General features: G+C 35.4%; 1 protein-coding gene across 4 annotated transcripts in view; it reads right to left on the bottom strand.

The window, feature by feature from the left end:
* The window catches only part of LOC110019259 (structural maintenance of chromosomes protein 6A-like), a 51,930-nt gene that overhangs the window by 19,310 nt on the left and 13,254 nt on the right, over positions 1 to 19,366 (bottom strand). For 3 of the 4 annotated variants that reach the window (XM_020716868.1, XM_020716869.1, XM_020716871.1), the window contains 8 exons: positions 16,636 to 16,722; positions 16,087 to 16,407; positions 14,589 to 14,708; positions 6,465 to 6,599; positions 5,563 to 5,639; positions 5,314 to 5,389; positions 4,042 to 4,116; positions 3,785 to 3,889 (listed from right to left, as the gene is read on the bottom strand). In XM_020716868.1, the coding sequence (XP_020572527.1) occupies positions 3,785 to 3,889; positions 4,042 to 4,116; positions 5,314 to 5,389; positions 5,563 to 5,639; positions 6,465 to 6,599; positions 14,589 to 14,708; positions 16,087 to 16,407; positions 16,636 to 16,722 (996 nt within the window). The remainder of the gene's footprint in view (positions 1 to 3,784; positions 3,890 to 4,041; positions 4,117 to 5,313; positions 5,390 to 5,562; positions 5,640 to 6,464; positions 6,600 to 14,588; positions 14,709 to 16,086; positions 16,408 to 16,635; positions 16,723 to 19,366) is intronic. The other variant, XM_020716870.1, reaches the window with a different exon arrangement.

The following is a 19,366-nucleotide window of genomic DNA, read 5'->3' as shown; positions in this document are numbered from 1 at the left end:
ATATATAGATATATATATTTGAAAAAGCCCAAGGGCTCATATATTAACCTTAGATTTCAGATTAGGATGAAGTTTGTGGCATTTAGCAAGGATATGACCAAACATCTTACAGTGGGTACAATATGGGGGTTTGTGTTTCATGACGATTTGTTGCCAATAACCATTATGGGTTGTGTCCAGCCAAACTTTCAGTAATATCAAGTAAGGTAATGTCATTTTTCACAAGTATTCTGGCCACCGAGGGTCTGCTTAGGTTGAAAGTAGGCAGATCTAGTTTCAAAGGATCCCCAAGGATGACCTCAATAGAGTTGAGAACCTGATGGTGAAAAAAATGCAGCTTGAGACCAGGTAAACTAAATAATACCGGTACAGGGGGAGTTTCATGATTTGGGTCGAAATTAGGAGACCATTATAATAACTTCATTGATTTGCCTTCGATATTAAGATATTTCTTGGAGAAAATTATGATGTAGCCTTCAGCCACTGTTAGTTGGATCAACACATGTCTCCTATCCATGAGTCTCACTTTGCACTTGCCTACTAGCTTAAGATCATCAACACTCTTTCTGATAACATCCATAGAAGGGTGTCCCCACTGAAATTTTTCAATAAGAGCAAACTTGAATTTTTTCGTCAGGGTAGAAATTTCTGATTCAGAGAAAAAAATTTATTTTTTTCCACATTTCCTTCTTCCCTTCATAATAAAAGGACAATCATATGTACCCTCACGAGATTTCATATAACTTGAGGGAAATCCCACTGCGAACTCCACCTGAGGGTTACCCACCACGTGGGCAAAGGAGACTTTGTCTGGCTCAACCAAACAAGGAGGCGTTATCAGAGCAAGGAGAATTGTCGGCGTTAAGCCACAGCGAAGTTGTTGTGGCAGGAAAAACAGCGAGAAGCTTCACGAAACTGGGCTGACGAGCGGCTCTGTCGCAGACGGCAGAGGCAGAGGCAGAGGCAGAGGCAAGCAGACGACATGACGCCGAACTGGGGTCGAGCAGAGCAGGATGCAAATTTCGAACGGCTGGACTCGTCGAGTAGACGCGAACGCATCGTCGTCGAGACGCAGACGAACGCCGACGAAGACGTACGCGAGCCGACGAAGCAGAAAGAAGCGGAAGCTTCGAGCGACAGAATCAATGGCGATCGCCATTCGAAACATTCGAAACCCTAGCAAAGCAATCGTCCGTCATATGCTCTTATATATGTATATATCTAGATGTATATATCTGGGGACACACACACACACACACATATATATATAGAAAACCCAAAGGCTAATATATTAAAAAAAAATAAGGATACATATAGATTGTGTGGAAGGGCCCAAGCATGACACCCTTCCCCACGATAACCACCACATACAAATAGTTCCAAAAAAGGAGAAAATACAGAAAATTACAAGAGACCTAAAGAAAAAATAAAAAATGCCAAAAAACGTAGCATCAGGTAGTTAGAGAGCAACCTAATTTTGTTTTGCCTATATATACGTCATCGTCGACATCGGCTTCCTAAGGTTCCACAACACCGATGGCGTTTGATTCTCCCTTCGACTTCAGCGTCGACTTTTTCAATCCGAAGTAGCGTCGACTTCAGCCTCTTCGGCGGTCTTATCGTCGTCTTCTTTAATTTCTTTTGTGGTTTTCGCACGTTTCTCTCGTCACTGCCGCGACTCCCTGTCTGCGCGTAGACTGGCCTTCGACTTCCTCTCGTTCTGCTCGATTGCTCTGAATTGAGTGTTGCACTCGCGTCCTCCTTGCACGCATGTGAGCTCGTCCTCCCTGTACGTACGTGAGCTACGATCGCAGTCCAGACTCGATCCCTGCAGCTTGTCGTTGTTTCATATCCTTGTCCATGGCTTCTGCTCCTTATCAACCAGCGACCACTTCAGTTTTAAACTTTGGGAAAGCTTCTTTTGTTGATATGGTTGGCTCTATGGGATCAGATCAAGTTTTCCCGCAGGTTTATCACGAATCATTCGAAGGTCAGGGGATTGCAACCTCATCAAGAAGACAAGTAGGAAGAGTGACAAACTAGCTTTAGTCTTCTCTGATGTTAAAGTTCCAACTTGGCTGATAAGTGCAAATTCACTCTCATTGGGAAGTTTCAATCGGAACACCCTAAAATGAGACATCCTAAAATTGAAATCGTTCGAAAGGCTTTTAAAGATCTCAAACTATTGGGAATTTGGAAGGTTGACCTCTTTGATGAGAGACGTGTGATGATACAATTATCTAAAGTGGAAGACTATACCAAAATATTTTCCAAGAAGTTTATGACAATTGATGGGAAATATATGAAACTGCTCAAGTGATCTCCTGAATTTAACCCTAGCCAAGAACCGCCTATTGTTCCAACCTGGTTTAAACTATCTGGCCTAAAGTTGCACTATTTCAATCACCAAATCTTCTATTCTATTGGAGCTGTACTAGGAAGACTTATGAAATAGGATACACCCACCTTCAATCTATCCAGACCTTCGGTAGCAAGAATCCTTGTTGAAAGGGATATCACCTTCACTGATGTGGATGAAATATGGCTTGGTATAGCCCACAATGGGTATTGGCAGTCAATTGTTGCAAAACAAAGACTCTACTACTGCAATCACTGTAAATTTGGGCACACCCCTGTTAAATTTTTCAGGTTTCACCCACATATGAGATCAGCAGGTCCTAACAACACCATCCATGTGGAGGAAAATATAAAAGACACTGTTAATCTTCCGGAAATGTTGAATGAGAATTTGACTCATCAGACTACTCACCAACCAAATCAGCAGCTTTCCCCTACTGTTGTTGGGGCAGTTCTTCCTCAGATCACTAGTACTGTGCATTTTGTTGTAGTAGAAACTAGTCGAAATGTCTTGGAACCGCCTATTGCGAGAGAAGAGATTACTCAAATTCTGGAAGAGCGTCAAGATCAAGGAGTGCTGCGGGAGTCAGATAAGTAGCTTGTGGATCAACATACCCCCCGGGGTGAGCCTTCATCGAAGATCCACCCATTGATTAGACGAGACTACCTCTGGCAGAAGATTGACAGGTTTACAAATTTAGGAAAAAAAAAAGAATGCTAGAACCCAATATTTCTCAGGATGATTGTCTCATAATTTCAGGCAGAAGCCCACATCTCAGTACGTTATTGGACTCTCTCCCTAGAGCCAGGCGAAGGGGAAGCGGTAAATCCACCGACTACATCCATCATGATTAAGAGTTTTTCTTCTTTTTTATATTTTTGGGGATTACGAGTGTCTGTAATCCCTGTGAGTGTGCTTTTTTTCCTCGCTCACTAAAACATTTGTATCCTCCATTTTTATCAGTATCTATATATATATATATAGATATATGTATGTATGTATGTATGTATGTATCTATATATATATATATAGATATATGTATGTATGTATGTATGTATGTATATGTATGTATGTATGCATGGATGTATGTATGTATGCATGGATGTACGTATGTATGTATCTAGATGTATATGTATATATGTATATACTACATATATGTATGTATGTATCTAGATGTATATACATATATACATATACATCTAGATACATCCATACATACATCCATACATACACATACATACATCTACATGCATACATACATACATGCAATATATATATATACATATGTGTGTGAATGCAAGCGGGCGCTCGCGCTGGAGTGTCTACATATATACATTCATGTGTATAGTATATTGCTTGTATGATTAAATATCAAATATGATATTTTTAAATTTCAGTGCAAGGATAGAACAAATATCTGCATACCACATGAGCTCCGATTGGACCAATTGGAGGACATTTGAACTTTCTTTGATGCCTCTCAATAGCGTGCAAGAGGCTGAGAACTTTATGGCCTCCAAAGGCTGTTACCTGGAATGAGAAGAAAACCATATCAATAGCAAAGTTCATGAACATCAAAATGTGTAAAAATTTCTGTAAATCTTAATTAAAAAGATATAAATTACACAATATCTTCATACGTGATAAAAACTGGAAAAATCCAAAATCTAATGAAGACTAACCTTGTTAGTTTGTTGTTGCTGAAAAGCTTGCAATTGGGAGTATAGACCACGACATTTTTTCTCGTTGTCATGAGCCTGTTTGTTAGTACAACAAATCCATCTTTAGCATAACATCTACATAGTTGCATGTGCAAGCATCTCAAATAAAAAATAGCACGGTGATGATAAACTTAAGAGCCAAGCTCAGCCTTTACCAAATCGTTAAGGGAACTGATAAAAATTAATTAAAATTAACATTATTATGGTGGGCTTTCAATTTAACCAAACTAATATGTTACCAACTGATCGATGGGAGACTTTGGTACTCAGGTTTAATCCCGCAAAAACAGAAAACCATTAACATTTGGAACTTAATATTTTAAAACTAAATTTGATCTGACATGTATAAGCTTATGTTGCTCGAAGTCTCCAAAAGCATACAAAAGCTGAATCTAAACTTGTCCACGAAGTTAAATAGAAAATATTTTAAATAGGCATTCCATGCAGGCCGGGATACATACTGATGCAGGCATGACTCCCATCACAGCCGTAACAAAGAGGAGCAAAACAGGTCCTAATCGGATCCCTCCTTGGTCGGTTCAAGGATTTCAGCCCCCAAGACAGGTTGGAGGGGTCCTCCTTTACCTTATTTAAGCTACTATTAAGGCTATTTTCGTGTCTTCAATATAAATACCAAAACTATTATTAAAATTTTGATTTAACTTTTATGTTATTGGAAGTTCTTTCTCTTGTTTTTCCTCTTAGGAGTGTTATTTTCTCTTTCTCAAATTTATATTTTGTATATGAATTTTATGTGATTTAGGCGCTCTATAAAAATAAGAATGAAATATTATTGAATTGCTTCTACTTAATTTGAGACGTAAAATTTATTGAATATGTGTGAATCACAGTAATGTTTATTTTAGATATATTTAGGTAATTGAGTTTCTCGTTCACTGTTTTAATAAGTATGATACCAGAGCAAGAGTTGGATATATATTCAATCAGCAAAATCATACCAATCTCTATTATGCCCCGTATCAATATAGGGAGGGTATTATCTTGAAGCGTGACAGATTACAAAAAACAACCAAGCCCAGATCACATAGCAAGCTAACTAAAAGAATGATTATTAAAAATTCAAATCATGGCAAAAGCCAAAAGAAATGCTTATGACAGAATGTCCATCCAATATATGGGTTCTATTAATTTCATTTAAAAGATTAAAAATTAAGACAAACAAGAAAATTTGAACAAGTATGGGCCAACAGATATCCAAAAATAAAACCAAACCTCTTTCCCAAGCTCTTTTATAGCTTCTCTGGCAATTGATAATCTTTCTGTTAGTACCTTCTCTTCTTCAAGCAGCCTGTAACAGCAAAATATAAATTAAAGCAAACAGGTTAAATAACAACCAAAAAGTAATTAATTCTAGGCGCAAAACACATGGCAACAAAGGAGCAACAGGTAAATACCAACCAAAAAGTAATTTATTCAAGGCACAAAACACATAGCATCAAAAGAGCTAAATAAGCAAAGAACCTTGAAACATTTATTTGAACCAAATTAATCTCATCTTGTAGTTTCTGCACTCGTTTCTCAACCTCAGCTTCCTCAGCCTACAATTGTACACGGAAATAACAAAAGTAAGAAACATGCTTCAAAATTATATATGTAAACAGTTCATTATAAGCAAACTTTTGCAAATTCATCATAATTAGTGGAATAAATTAGTCCTTAAACTAGGCTTTTCATTCGTGCCTGAAGCACAACTTAACTATGAATAGGCTTGTATGGCACACCTCTCAACCTCAACACTAAAGAATAGCAACCAAATAAAGATCCCTGGAAGTGTAGTCTCAAGTAAAATTATTCTCTTTAAACACCATCACAACTATACCTTATACAAAATCAATCTCAAGCTCCAACTGGCCACTCCGGCATTGCCACCCAAATCATTGCATACCATTGCATGCCACAACAGCACAGAAACGTTGAAAATAACAATAAAAAGTCATGAAAAAAAGCAGCAATGAAGCATGCCGAAGCAACTATGCTTCCCAAAGTAAAAGTATCTATCCATAATGAAAAGACAAGAAACAGTAAAGAAAAATTATTCAAACTATGTCAAAATCTAGCAGTTTGATTTAAATATTTAGTGCATTCCCTAGACTTTGAACATAAACATCAATATTAGACTCTGTGAAATTTTTGGTGCATCAATAAGGCATTCATGCTAATTGATCTATTTTAAACATTTACAACTAATACTATGATTTTTTTTTGTGAGATATACCAAACTGATGATATAAGCAGACGGACACAGACATCAACTAATAAAAAGGAGATATGTCTTTAAATCCAATAGAATGTAAAAAATACCAACAGATTTGAAATGAAGATGATTAATTTTTTCCACAAAATTAGAACAAGAGTTAAGACACCTGTGTATCTTTCAAGAGTTGCTCCTGAGTATCATTAAGTTGCTGCTCAAGCAATCTAACACGTTTCCTCATTTTCAATATCAAAGAATCACCTCGAAAATACTCTGCTTCAAGCTCGGCTCTCTCCTTCTTAGCCTATATAGAGAAAGAACATGGATGAAAAACACTTCATAGATTATAAAATAGCTATTTATATTTTACCAATAATAATATCCGATAAAAGTAAAAAAGAAACACCATGTTTCATCTGTTACAGTAAAAAGTTTAATGTGCTGCAAAATATTGATCCAACAAATCATTGAATCTATAGAAAAAAAGATAAATTTGTAGGAGTCTTCTTACAATTAGCGAAGCTTGTCTCTAATACCTCTCTGTGGACTGCGAAACATCAAAAGGTTATTATTGGGCATAAGGCACAACAAACCATCACAATATGTCAATATGAGCCGAGTTTACCATCCGTTTCTTTGTCACCAATCAAAAAAGAAACATTGCTAATTCTTCCATTCTACTTCTTCCATTCTACTTCTTCCATTCTACTTCTTCATTTCTACTTCTTCATTCTAATTCTTCCATTCTAATTCTTCCATTCTACTTCTTCATTTTCATCATCTCTCAAAGTATTATGTGGGCTTCTTCCATTCTACGCCAACCCACATAAATAGTGTTCTTCCATTCTACTTCTTCCATTCTAATTCTTCCATTCTACTTCTTCATTTTCATCATCTCTCAAAGTATTATGTGGGCTCTGAAAGATGCCCGCCAACCCACATAAATAGTGCAAACCCACATAAACACGCAAGAATTTTTAGGAGGCAAATTAAGCAGCAATAAAGTATTAACTAGAGATTCCTCAATCTTGTAAAAAATAAAATTATATTGGTTCGAAGGTTTCTCACAGGTAAACACCTCCACTTGTTAGGAAAAGAAATCTTGATTTTGTCACAAGCCTTTTGTTGAATATAAAACAATGGTCGTTAATGTGAAAAACGACAGCAATAAATCGAAAAAAAGGATCGAGAAAATTTGCAAAATAGAAAACAACAACGGAACACAAAGATTTACGTGGTTCGGCAAATTGTCTGTGTCCACAGAGCTGCAGAGAATTTTATTGCTCGAGGATTACACCCGTCAATCACCTCGACGATTACAAGAAAAAAATTCTCTCTCTCCTCCTCTCTCTCTCTCTCCCCCTCTAAGTCGAGAGCCACTTCAGAACTACACGAGAAGAAGAAGAATACAAAAGAAAAGCAGCTTTATTTTTCCCCGTAAGCTTTGCACCGAACGATCAGGATAAGGGAGCAGCTACTATGCGATATTTAATTCTTTCATAAGCTTAATCGCATGCTTGATCTCTTTCTTGTGAACACAAAGGAATTTATGAATCTTCTTTTAGACTCATTAAGAAACCCTTAATTACAAATATCTCGTCTCCATATTCCTGGCTTTAATCGTGAAATCTAGAGAAGCGCTGGCGGGAGGATACTTAAGGAAGGCTAATTAATATTACAATTAACACCTTCAATTATTACCAAAACTACAGTGGACCAAATCTCCACTTTCCTCAACAGTTGTTACTCGGCTCAACCTAATGTGTTGATCAGATTTATAGTTGATACTCCTCAGTTCAACGAAGACCTTTTTTTAAGCAGTGTGGGATGACAAGCTCTATCAAGATCATATTGTTCAATCATTCCAAGCACATAATAAGCCCTAAAAACTTTAATCTATGGAGGTATACAACCTAACCTATTTGGAAGATCCTTATTGTCAACCAAAAGCTGCTTCATCCAAATGGACCTCGTAATTGTGGCAGAAGCTCGTCAAGTAAGCAATTTTAAACCAACTCAAGCTAGCAAAAAACTTTATGCCTCCTATCAAATGCATCTAGTGAAACTAAAAGCTCGAACAAAATAAACTGTGATCAAAAGAAGATGGAATAGTGAGTCAATTCATGTATGTCGAGGAGAGTATGAGTGAGGTAGAAGAGTTTTCCCACATGGCTCTGATAGTGGGTCATGTTGATAGGTACATCATTGAGAATATTAGATAAGTTTTCATTAGGATCCACAGAAACAACAAAAGGTTCCCCAAGATGGCTGAGCCACTTACATGCCTAAGAAATACCGAAGCACGGCACTTTTGTGAACTTGTCGAACCATGCTCTTGGAGAGTGCTTTAACCCATAGAGGGACTTTGTAGCATGCACACTTGTCCTCCAGAGGCAGTAGAATCAAAACTCGAAGGGAGAGATGTGTCTACCTCCTTCTCCTAGCCGACAGCCTCCTCTGTCGAGTCCAGCAAACTGCAGGAATCAAGCAGCTTCTTGTATCAGCGTGTGCTTCCATGTGGGGTTCAATGAACAGCATGTTTTAGCGAACTATAGAAATTTTAGAATGATTCCTCATTTTCTTGTCCGCAGGATTCCTTCTATTCCTCTGCGCAGCAGCCGCTTTCCTGTAGATTCATGTCTGTCAAATACGTTCATTATTCTGTAAAAAGAATTCAGGCAGTTGTACTGTTTGTAACAACTCTACCAAAATTCATCGATAGCTCAAAACCACAACAACATATCCTTCAAAGTAGTCGGAATTATGGTTGCTTCTTTCAATGAATTACTCTCAGAAGATGTTTTTGACTCCACCAGAGGATCGACTCCAATCTCCGCTCCCTTGCAGACCAAAGGATCAGAAGCCAACATGAATTTCTTGATCATAACTCATAAGTTGAATGACAATAACTTCCTCCAATGATCCCAATCGGTATCTTTGCTCATCAAAGGCGTGTGAAGTTTGATCATCTCATAGACATGATTCTTGAGCATTTAAAGACTAACTCGGCATATGGAGCTTGGGAAGTGAAGAACTCCATGGAGACTTCAATTGGTTGTCGTACATGTTCCTCCCTTCAGTTAGTGCCCTCTGGATGGCTATCCGTGATGTCTACTCTGATGTAGGAAATTTTGGCTAACTCTATGAAGAATTTAAGAAGATCCGGGAGGCAAAATAGGGTTCAAGAACCGTGACCCAATACTATAATAACCTGATTGCACTATGGATGAAATGTGGCTTACACTACTACACTTGGGAATCTCCACCTACTTATCACTCTTCCAAAAGATCGTAGAAAAGAATCATATGTTCCAATTCCTTGCTGGTTTTAACAAAGACCTTAACAAAGTCCAAAACAGTATTCTTGGTCGGGATCATCTTCCTTCCACTCGAGTGCTATAACCAAGATTCTTCCGGAAAAAATTAGATGACTTGTGATGCTTGGCACTTTACTCCTTCAGTTGAGTCGTCCACCTTGATCTCAAATAATGCTTAGCCCTCGTCAATGCCACCTCGGACCACTCCCCCCACTTGTGACTGTAGTCACAAACCCAACCATATTTGAAACAAGTATTGAAAACTTCACGATAAGCTAGCATATAAACCTTCGGCAAAATCCTCTGCTGCAAAGTACTCACAGCAACGACCGAACAAGGCACAGCTCAACCGACTCCTACCTGAAACATCTTGAATTCCTCTGAATCCCTTAAGAAACAAATTGAGCAAATGATCAAGCTTCTTGGAGCCAACCAAGTCTCTGCGGGTCCGTCGACCTCTCACGTCCGACAATGTACGCTTATTATGGCTCTTACAGTTTATTTCTCCTCTAGTCCATGGATCATTGATTCAAGTGTCACAGATCACATGACTGACTGATCACAAATTTTCTCGACTTACTATCTGTGCTCTGAAAAAAATACCGTAAGAATTGTTGATAAAGGGTTAGTTGTACTAGTCAAAGAACATGTCACATCCTAATGAGCATACAAACTTCCAGTTAGTTTTTGCTAATTGCATTGATAAGGAATTGGCTCTTTAGTATGATTTAGTTAATTTTGGATTCGACACCTTCAACTGACATGATGTGACAAGTGGAAGACGATAACTTTAAGCATGGAGCAACCATTTATGTTTTATATGTTTGTATATTATGTGTGTTGGTGTTATAAATTTTAAAATTTTTTAACATTATTATATTTGTTGGGGACAAATAGTTGACAAAGGTTGGGGCTTCCTCTTATGATTATTGATTTTGGTTTGGAACACTTTCGTAGAGACATTGTTCAAGGATATGCCTCGGATCCAAACATCTAAATATGAGCTTTATTTAGGTGGCAAAATGTATGGTAGGTATGGCAAGTATTCTTTTTAGTTGAGTTTCAAATTGTCAATATTGTTGTCAAAAAAAAAAAGCAAACTTCCATATTCAGAGCAATAACGCCGCTTAATCATTAGTTATATGAACAGTAGAGAAACCTTTCTCAATTTGCATTGTTAACGCTTTTTTTTCCTACAAAGGGATTTTAGAACAACTTCCTTGACCGATTATTGAATGAGTGCCTTATATTCAGCCATCTTTAGGCTTGTTGAGAAAAATTCTATTAGTGATTCAATTATATTTAGGCTTATTGCATTCAACCATTATATTTGTATGGTCATCGGACTTACAAACCTATAGTCCTATCACTCCAAATTAATTAACATAAGCATTGCATGTTTAAGGTTCTTTCCTAAGTATTGAAACACTTGACGAGCTAACGAAGTTAAGGCTTACAAGACCTTGGTCCAGACATCATATGTGATACACTTAAATAGAATAAAGCTGAACTCTTAACCATCACGGCATTTTTTGGTACAATATTAAAATTTCATCAAAGTCTACAAAGTTACTTGTGCTTGTAAGAGAACACTCTTGGGATACATAACCTTCTAAAAAGTTGCACTAATGGAACAAAACCATGAGGCCATTAAGCCGAAACAGATAATATCTCAATGCGTGAGAGTTCATCTATTGGTAATAATATCAAAGCATTACACTAATTTAAAGATAGAAAATAAGTGTTATACTGAACAAAATGCTACGCCATGAAAGCCAATCTATTGAACCTAAGATGGGATAAAGTGCTATATGATGAAAATAACCTCTTAAGAATCATTCTGGGTTACAAATACCCACAAGAACGTCAATTTAAATGGGAGAATTTGTACACCTAAAATAGAATAAATTTGATCTCTCAAGTATTTTTGCACTAGAGTACCCAGTGGATGAGTGACATTTGAAAAGCTACAAAAATGAGATAAAATAATAAAGCCATAAGGCCAAAGCGAACAATATCTCAACAAGTGAATGGTTGGTTTCTTAAATAAATTTTTAAAATTTGTTAGTAATAGTTTGGTTGTTTTGTCAAAAGCTAGTATTTGCAAAGTTATAAGCATGTATAGGGGCAAAAATTTTAAATTGATGAATTGGTTTTCCTTCTGGTTATCATAAAACATTTTTGCACCTGTCAATGAAAAGGGATGACAAGTAAGCAAACATTTAAACATGAGCGGATACGATTGCCCACTAACAATTGGTATGAAAAGTGACCTTATTTGGTTCTAATAGACTGAATAAAAAAATTGATATTTTTGCTTATTTGAATTGGGTGTGCATTTTAGTTAGGATTGACCACCAGTAAACATCTATTAGAGGAAGAATCCACTTAGGCTTTCGCATTGATTTGATTGAGGTAAGGTATTGAAGGCCTGTTAGGGTTGATTAAGGTTAGTCGGGTTGATCAAATTCAAACAAGGTTGATCAAAATCAACCAAAGTGAATTTGGAATTTTCAAGATGTTGGAGTTGTGAATATACATATCACCATTTCAAGGACCTCGTGTTGTTATCAGCCTAACACTTTTAAGGCAAAGAGTTGAAAAGTCTCTTCTAAGGTTAATAAGTTAGTTAGGGCTCATCGCTAATAGAATCACACCTGATTAAAGAATTTTGGAAGTCAGCACATTAGCATTATTTATGGAAGGTATCAATATTGAGTTTATTCAATTTGCTAGAATTGATTTGTGCATATCTTTAGTTACAATTTTTATTATTATTCAAAATAGTCTTAAATTTATAGTATCTAGGAATTCTTTCTATAATTTGAAGCTTTGAAGCTCTAATCTAATTGTACATTTATTTTGAATCTCTAGCCTAACAATAATAATACAACAATAACAAAGCCTTAATCCCATTATGTGGGGTCTGGATACATGAATCTTTTTTATGCATTGCAACCTATTTAGTGTCATATTTTCATTTAGTTCTAATAAATTAATATCATTTTTTATATAATAAGTCCAAGTTTTCCTAGGTCTACCTCTGCCTATCTTAACATAAGTTCAATCTTAAACATCTACTTTCCTAATCGGATTATCAGATGGTCGACGTTCAATGTGACCAAACTATCTAAGAAGCCTTTCTCTAACTTTGTTCGTCACTGGAGCTACACCAACCCTATCACAGATATATTCATTTCGCATTTTGTCTCCAAGTGTAAAGCCACTCATCCACCTAATCATTCTCATCTCGACAACACTTAACTTACTATTATGCTTAACTTTTAAAGGCCAACATTCAACAACATAGAGCATTGCAGGTTTCACCACCATCTTATAAACTTTCCTTTTAGTCTAAGTGGTACTTTTCTATCACACAAAATGCCCGAAGCATTCCTCCACTTTAACCAACCAACTTGAGTTCTACTATCAACATCCTCATCTATATCACCATCGCTTTAAACAACAGACTCGAGATATCTAAATCATTCAAACCTTTTAATAATTTGATCACCCAAAATTACACTTCTATCACTAGAGCTACTATTAAAATTACATTCCAAGTATTCAGGTTTAGTTCTACTCATCTACTCAAATGAAGAAAGGCCTTTAGACTCCAATTTAGACCTCCATAATTCAAGTTTTTCCTGGGTTTTTTCTCTCGTCTTATCCACGAGAAAGATATCATCAGCAAAAAGCATGCATCAAGGCACATCCTCCTGTAAATATCCAGGAAGACCATCCATAACTAAAGCAAAAAGATATGGGCTTAAAGTCGATCCCTGATGTAATCCAACAGAAATAGGAAAATATTTGGTCAATCCTCCTTCAATTCGAACACAAGTAACAGCTCTATTATACATATCTTTAATGACTTGAATATAAGTCGTATCAACACCTTTTTAGTCTAACTCTAAATAAAAAAATGTATGAAACATTTTACATGGGAACTTATTTTAGTTATTTTCTTGTACTAATATATTTCTTTCTTCTTGAAACTTTAACTTTACAATATTACATTCCATTGCTCGTTGGCTGATATCACTTGAATTTTAAATATGTAGCAAGATTATCAAAGACTATCATGCGTGCTTTCATTGTTCACTTTCCTACTAAACGTACTTTTCCTCCATTGATTCCAACAACATCGGAAAGGAGATAAACAAAAAAGTTAAAAAAAAAATTCTAGTAGAATAAAACTGTAAGAGGAGATCAAAGCCAGAAGTGAAAACAAGACGCATTAGCATCAGTGACAATTTAAAGGAGAGAAGAAAGCATGAATAACGCAAGCTGAACTTTAAAAAATGTGTCAATATTCGTGCATTCAACTGGTATCTATCCAATGAGACAATAAATCTATCGCGCATATATCAAAAACATGCTAGAGTTAGATTTGTGCTTCATTGATGTGTATGTCACCACCAAAACAGCCAACAAATCCTAATAACCAAAAAATTCCCCTCTGCATGTCATCCAGCGAGGCATTTAGCATGATTTTTTTAATTGTAAAACCGGCTTAAACAAAATCTTACTCCTAACAACAAATAGTAATTAAATCATGAAGATCTAAGTGCATTCCTCCACAATACCTTAGTTCAATGAGAAATCTTACCGCAAATACAGGAGAGTGACTCATACCGTTTCCAATACAATGCTACAATTGGAAAAACAGCAAAGCTTAAAAAATGACCATATATTACACATCTCCCAAAGAGAGACAACATATAGCTTCTAGAAAATAAACTGATGCATGTAGTTTCCAATATGCATTAGAAATTTCAGACGATTTGGGCTTGCTCAACAAAAAAACTGAAATGTGGCCATTGTTTGATCAGCACAACCAACCAAAAAAATTAAAAAAAAAAAACTACAAAAATATTAGTATATTTTTTCCAAATTTCTTTACATATCAGTGCATTAGCAAAATAAAAGCAATCATTACAGGAGAATAAATAGATTGAATGTGATCAAAATACCAATAAAAGATTGCTCTGCAACTCTTCCTTTATTCTTCTAACATCAGAGGTCTTCTCCATTAATGATGTGATTTGGGCCTTCTTGTCACCAAGTAATGTCTTCAATTCATCCAGCCTATTCTGTGCATAAGAAAAAGAAATATCTATATATTCAAATATGAACTGCACAATCCATATGGAACTTAAAAATAGTAAAATAAGTAATGTCATATTTCACAAAGTAAAAGCAATCATATGTTCAGCATGGGGGAATGACGAATGTCAAAATTGATGAAATTTGGATTAGTAGAAGATAAAGTGTGAGATAAGTATGCTAAGGGAAGTGCAGGAACAGGTTAGTGGGGATAATGTCCACAACTTCAAAGTTCTGGATGCCAAAAAAGGGATATTAAAATAAGCACAAATAAGGAAAGGAATTTTCATCCAGATGGTTCCAAAAGGCATGGGTCCTGTGCTGAGCTAACAAAGTAAAAATCAAAAGTAACTTATAGCTAAACGAGCAGAACACATGTAAATCCTAAATAAAAATGAGAGGAAATAAAAAAGTTACTTAAAACTTCATCTGTAGTATGACTTTCGTTATGTCAAGGCAAAAAATAAAATAACAAACTAAAATAAAAAGTGCAAAAAACAAGTGTGAGTTTAACATAAAGCAACATAATATAATAGAACTGTAAACCTTTAGTTCTATCAATAAACTTCTAGAAAAAAAAAAAAAAACTATCATTTCAGCAAATAGAATGACAATATTGATATATCAGCATGAATTAACAGGGTGCCTTTGATAACAAATCTCACGTTTTAATATTTTAGGGGGCCCATAGGGGAAGTCGAGAGGAATTAAGAAATGAAGCAGTGAATATCAATTAATTTATCCAGCCGAAATATCCGGTAAATCAATTAGTTAATACAGCCAAAATATCCGTTAATGCAATGGTTATTTCAGACAAAAAGACAATTTAATATAGCCAACAAAATTTAATTTTAGGACTATGACGCTCCTAAGGAAGAAAAGAGAATTTGAACCCATCAGCCAAAAAGCAGAAAAGTCTGTATGAATCAAATTTCAATGGTACAAAAGGTTAGAGAACATATATTATTACTTGAATTTGGGTATTAAGAGAAGGTACAAAAAATTCGTGAAAAGAAGCACTACCAACTCCGTCCCAATCAAAAATATCAAAGTTTCAAAAAGATCTCAAAACTTTAGAAGAGCTTACTGAAATTACATTCCAGTAAAATATAAGAAAGACCATCGGCAAATTTAACCAGTGCTCTTTACTTTCTGACAAGTGAAGTGGAGAAAAAAAGATATTTTGAAGAGTTAAGATCGAAAAGGATAAATCTCATCTTTCACAGAAAATACAACCAAGACAACATCAAATGCAGAATGACTACTCAGCCAGTAATGGTTTTGGCTAATGGTTTTGGCATTAATGCTGCACCCCATCCTAACATACCTGAATAAATTAAGAATTGGAAATGCTAAACTGCTTACTGTTAGTCGGTCAATTCTAGCTTGGCAAGTAGGAACACGTTGTTTAAGTTTTTCAAGCTTAACATTTTGATCCTCAATTTGTCTCCCAACATCATACACCCATGACCAAGCCAATTTTTTCTTCAAGTTTTCAACCTCCTGCGCAATTTCTTCAACATGTTCCATGTTCTTAACTTTCTCACGCAATTCTCTCACCTCCTCGATAATAGGACGTATTGATAATTCTAATTCAGCAAGAACAGCATTGGCCGCATTCAAGTGACTTTTAATACCCTCAAGTAGCTCGCTAACTTGCTGAAGAAGAGTGGCCTTGAAGAAAAACTGCAGGAAGTAAAATAATATTAAATAGGCAGAGAAATAATAAATCATAAGTGACAAACAGAGATACTAGTACATGGTAAACAAATTTATGTCAAGAGCACAAGAGCTTGCAGTTTAGTTTCAGCTTAAGCAGCAAACTAGCTGATAAAATGAAACCAGGCCTGCTAGAACTATTAAAAAGGCTAAGCAGCTAGCATAATGCTGGATAAATTATATGAAAAAAAATACCTTGAACTTATCCTTGTCATTCCCAGAATGCAAGAACTCCCTGCTTTTATCTTGAGACATTACCACACAAGGATTCTCAACGTCAATCTAGATGATTAAAGAAGATGAGCATGTTGGAAACAAAGCTTGAAACTTAATGATCAAACAAAGCAATCATCCACAGAAAATTAGAGTTAACGAAAACATTGCAGCCCCCAACACAAAGTTTTCAAACATAAGAGTTACCCCTCAGAGAATATAATTGAAACCAAAGTAAATATTTCTTTACTAAAAGACGGATGGCAAGTAAAGGTCTGAAGAACATGCCAAAAACAGTTAAACACCACTAATGCAAAACCTGCGGCCTCAAACAAATGAAGAAAGCCGCTCATCATAGGAAGTTCAGATGAAACTTTATTGAAAAACATATTTTAAAAAACACCTACAGTGATAGAGCAATACCCACTCGAGAACAACTAGAAGCAACCCTTCAATGCACACAATCGCGTGATGAACAACAACATTTAACTGACAAACTTATAAGACACCATGCTCTCAAAAGCATCATCATCATTAGCTTTATCCCATGGCTTAAAGTGATAGGCAAATGGGGACTAAAAAAACAATATGGCAGGGACAGGGAACCCAAGAGAGAGAAAAAAGGCAACAATAAATGAATAACAAAGTTAAGAAAAAACAGAAAAGAAGTTCAAACAGCAATAGAAGCCGCCAGCATTTTTCAGCCGGTGGTTTATGGGACTCACTAGGCACAAAGAAAGAAAAAAGTGTCAAAATATTTACGAACTGTTTAGATGGGTTCATTTTAGTCCCAGAGTTTACAAAGTGCCAATTAGTCTCAAATTATTTTAATATGGGCTAAATTAGTCTCCATGAAGGACTATTTTAGCCCCAGTTTAAAAATTATGGGGACTAATTTGGCACATTTATAAATTCTGAGCATAAAATAGACCCATGTAAACAGTTAGTGACTATGTTGACAGTTTACTCTAGAAAGAAAATAGAATTCACATTTTCAACCACATCAGGGCAGAACTTTACGAAAACTTAAACTTGTATATTTCGAAGAGATCAGGAATCCTCTCTAATGAAAAAAAAATGCCATTTATGAGGGTCTACTTTCCCCAAGGAGTGAGGAGGAACTGAAATGTACAAAAATGATATCCATACTAATATAGATCTAAAGACTTCTCAAAACAGAATAAATACTTCAAATGCATCGCTCATATCTGTCATAAGGTGTGGGCTAATCACGTTACTCATGTTTATGATTATTAGACACTAGGATTCTTCTATTCCTATAACTAGAACTCTCATAAAATTATAAAGTTGGTTTGAGCAGCACTGACTCTGATAACCACCTCATAAAAGCTAAAAGCATAAATAAACATTGATAAAATAAAATCAAATAAAAAGCCCATGAAGATTAGCAAAGCCAAGCCCCCGAAAAAAAAAATTAGAATAATGCTTGTACTCCCTAAAGAAACCTACATATAAAATGTAATTTCTCAATCCTCATGCAACACATCAGTATGTATAGATACTTTACCATTTTGATATAGGCCATGCAAACATTAACATCAACAATGCACAGAAGTCTATAAAATCTTAAAATTGTAAGGATACATTGAGGAGTGTGGCATTATGCAAGATAAATATTTTGATGCAAGTGATTAAGGTTTAAATAAACCATGCATTCAATGAAAAACTCAAACTCGGCTCAAATAATACTTCAATCAAGTTTGCTCAAATTAGTTAATATACAATTTTGAACATTTTTAAAAACTCTAAAGATTAAATGAACCAAACATAATCATTTATGTTTATGAACAAACTCGTTTGTAGTTCAACATATAATTTGTTTAATAATCTGGAGTTATATGATATGTTATTTAAATAAATTTTGATTTGATGTTCTTTTAAAATTAAATATTTAATAGAAACATATGATAATTTAATATTAATATGTACATTAATCTTTTTTTTTTTATCTCTTTACATTAATATACAAGTTTGTTTGTATTTATTTATATTATTTGATTACAAAAAAAAACTTGCTTGCAGCTTATATATTATCTTATTTAATCATTGTTAAATACTAATTCAAAATTTATTTGATTGCTTTTATTTAGATTTATAAAAAAATTTATTAATAATTTTATATAAAAAAATCAAAAACTCATTCAATTTTTTAACTTGCTTATTAATTCATTGAAGCCCTCATCTAATCAAAATGAACAAGTCAAGTAAAAAATCAAAGTACAACTATTGAAAAATTTAAGTAAGCCAAGTAAGAACATACATGTGAAAGCTCGGCTCGAGCGAGTCGAACGTGAACAACTTATATAAACAAGCCATGTCCACTCCATGGCATACTCGGCCTCTCAATTACAGCCCTACAGGTGATGTAGGTAAACATTAGCCCCAAACCACCAGCCATGCACTCACCTACAACCTCAAAACACTCCATTTATTTCTACAATATTTAGTTTTGACAATAAATATCAGGATTAAGGAAATGTTGAGCGTTCCAACATTTCTTTTTGCCTTCTATGCTTCTTCCAAACACACAAAGTAAGGATTTACACATGTTTGGTGAGTGATTCCCAATGCTGCAAGTGAATCCCCAACATGTTCATGCGAACTTGCCTTCCCTTCTTCCAGAATATATATTGTCTTTCAACCCAAAGATCACCCCCCACCCCTCTCCCTCAACCCCGTCCAACCCAAAAAT

This window comes from Phalaenopsis equestris, unplaced genomic scaffold (assembly GCF_001263595.1).
Source record: "Phalaenopsis equestris unplaced genomic scaffold, ASM126359v1 Scaffold000054, whole genome shotgun sequence".
NCBI lineage: Eukaryota > Viridiplantae > Streptophyta > Magnoliopsida > Asparagales > Orchidaceae > Phalaenopsis > Phalaenopsis equestris.
Note: the sequence above shows the minus strand (reverse complement) of the source record. Positions and strands in the feature narration are given on the sequence as shown.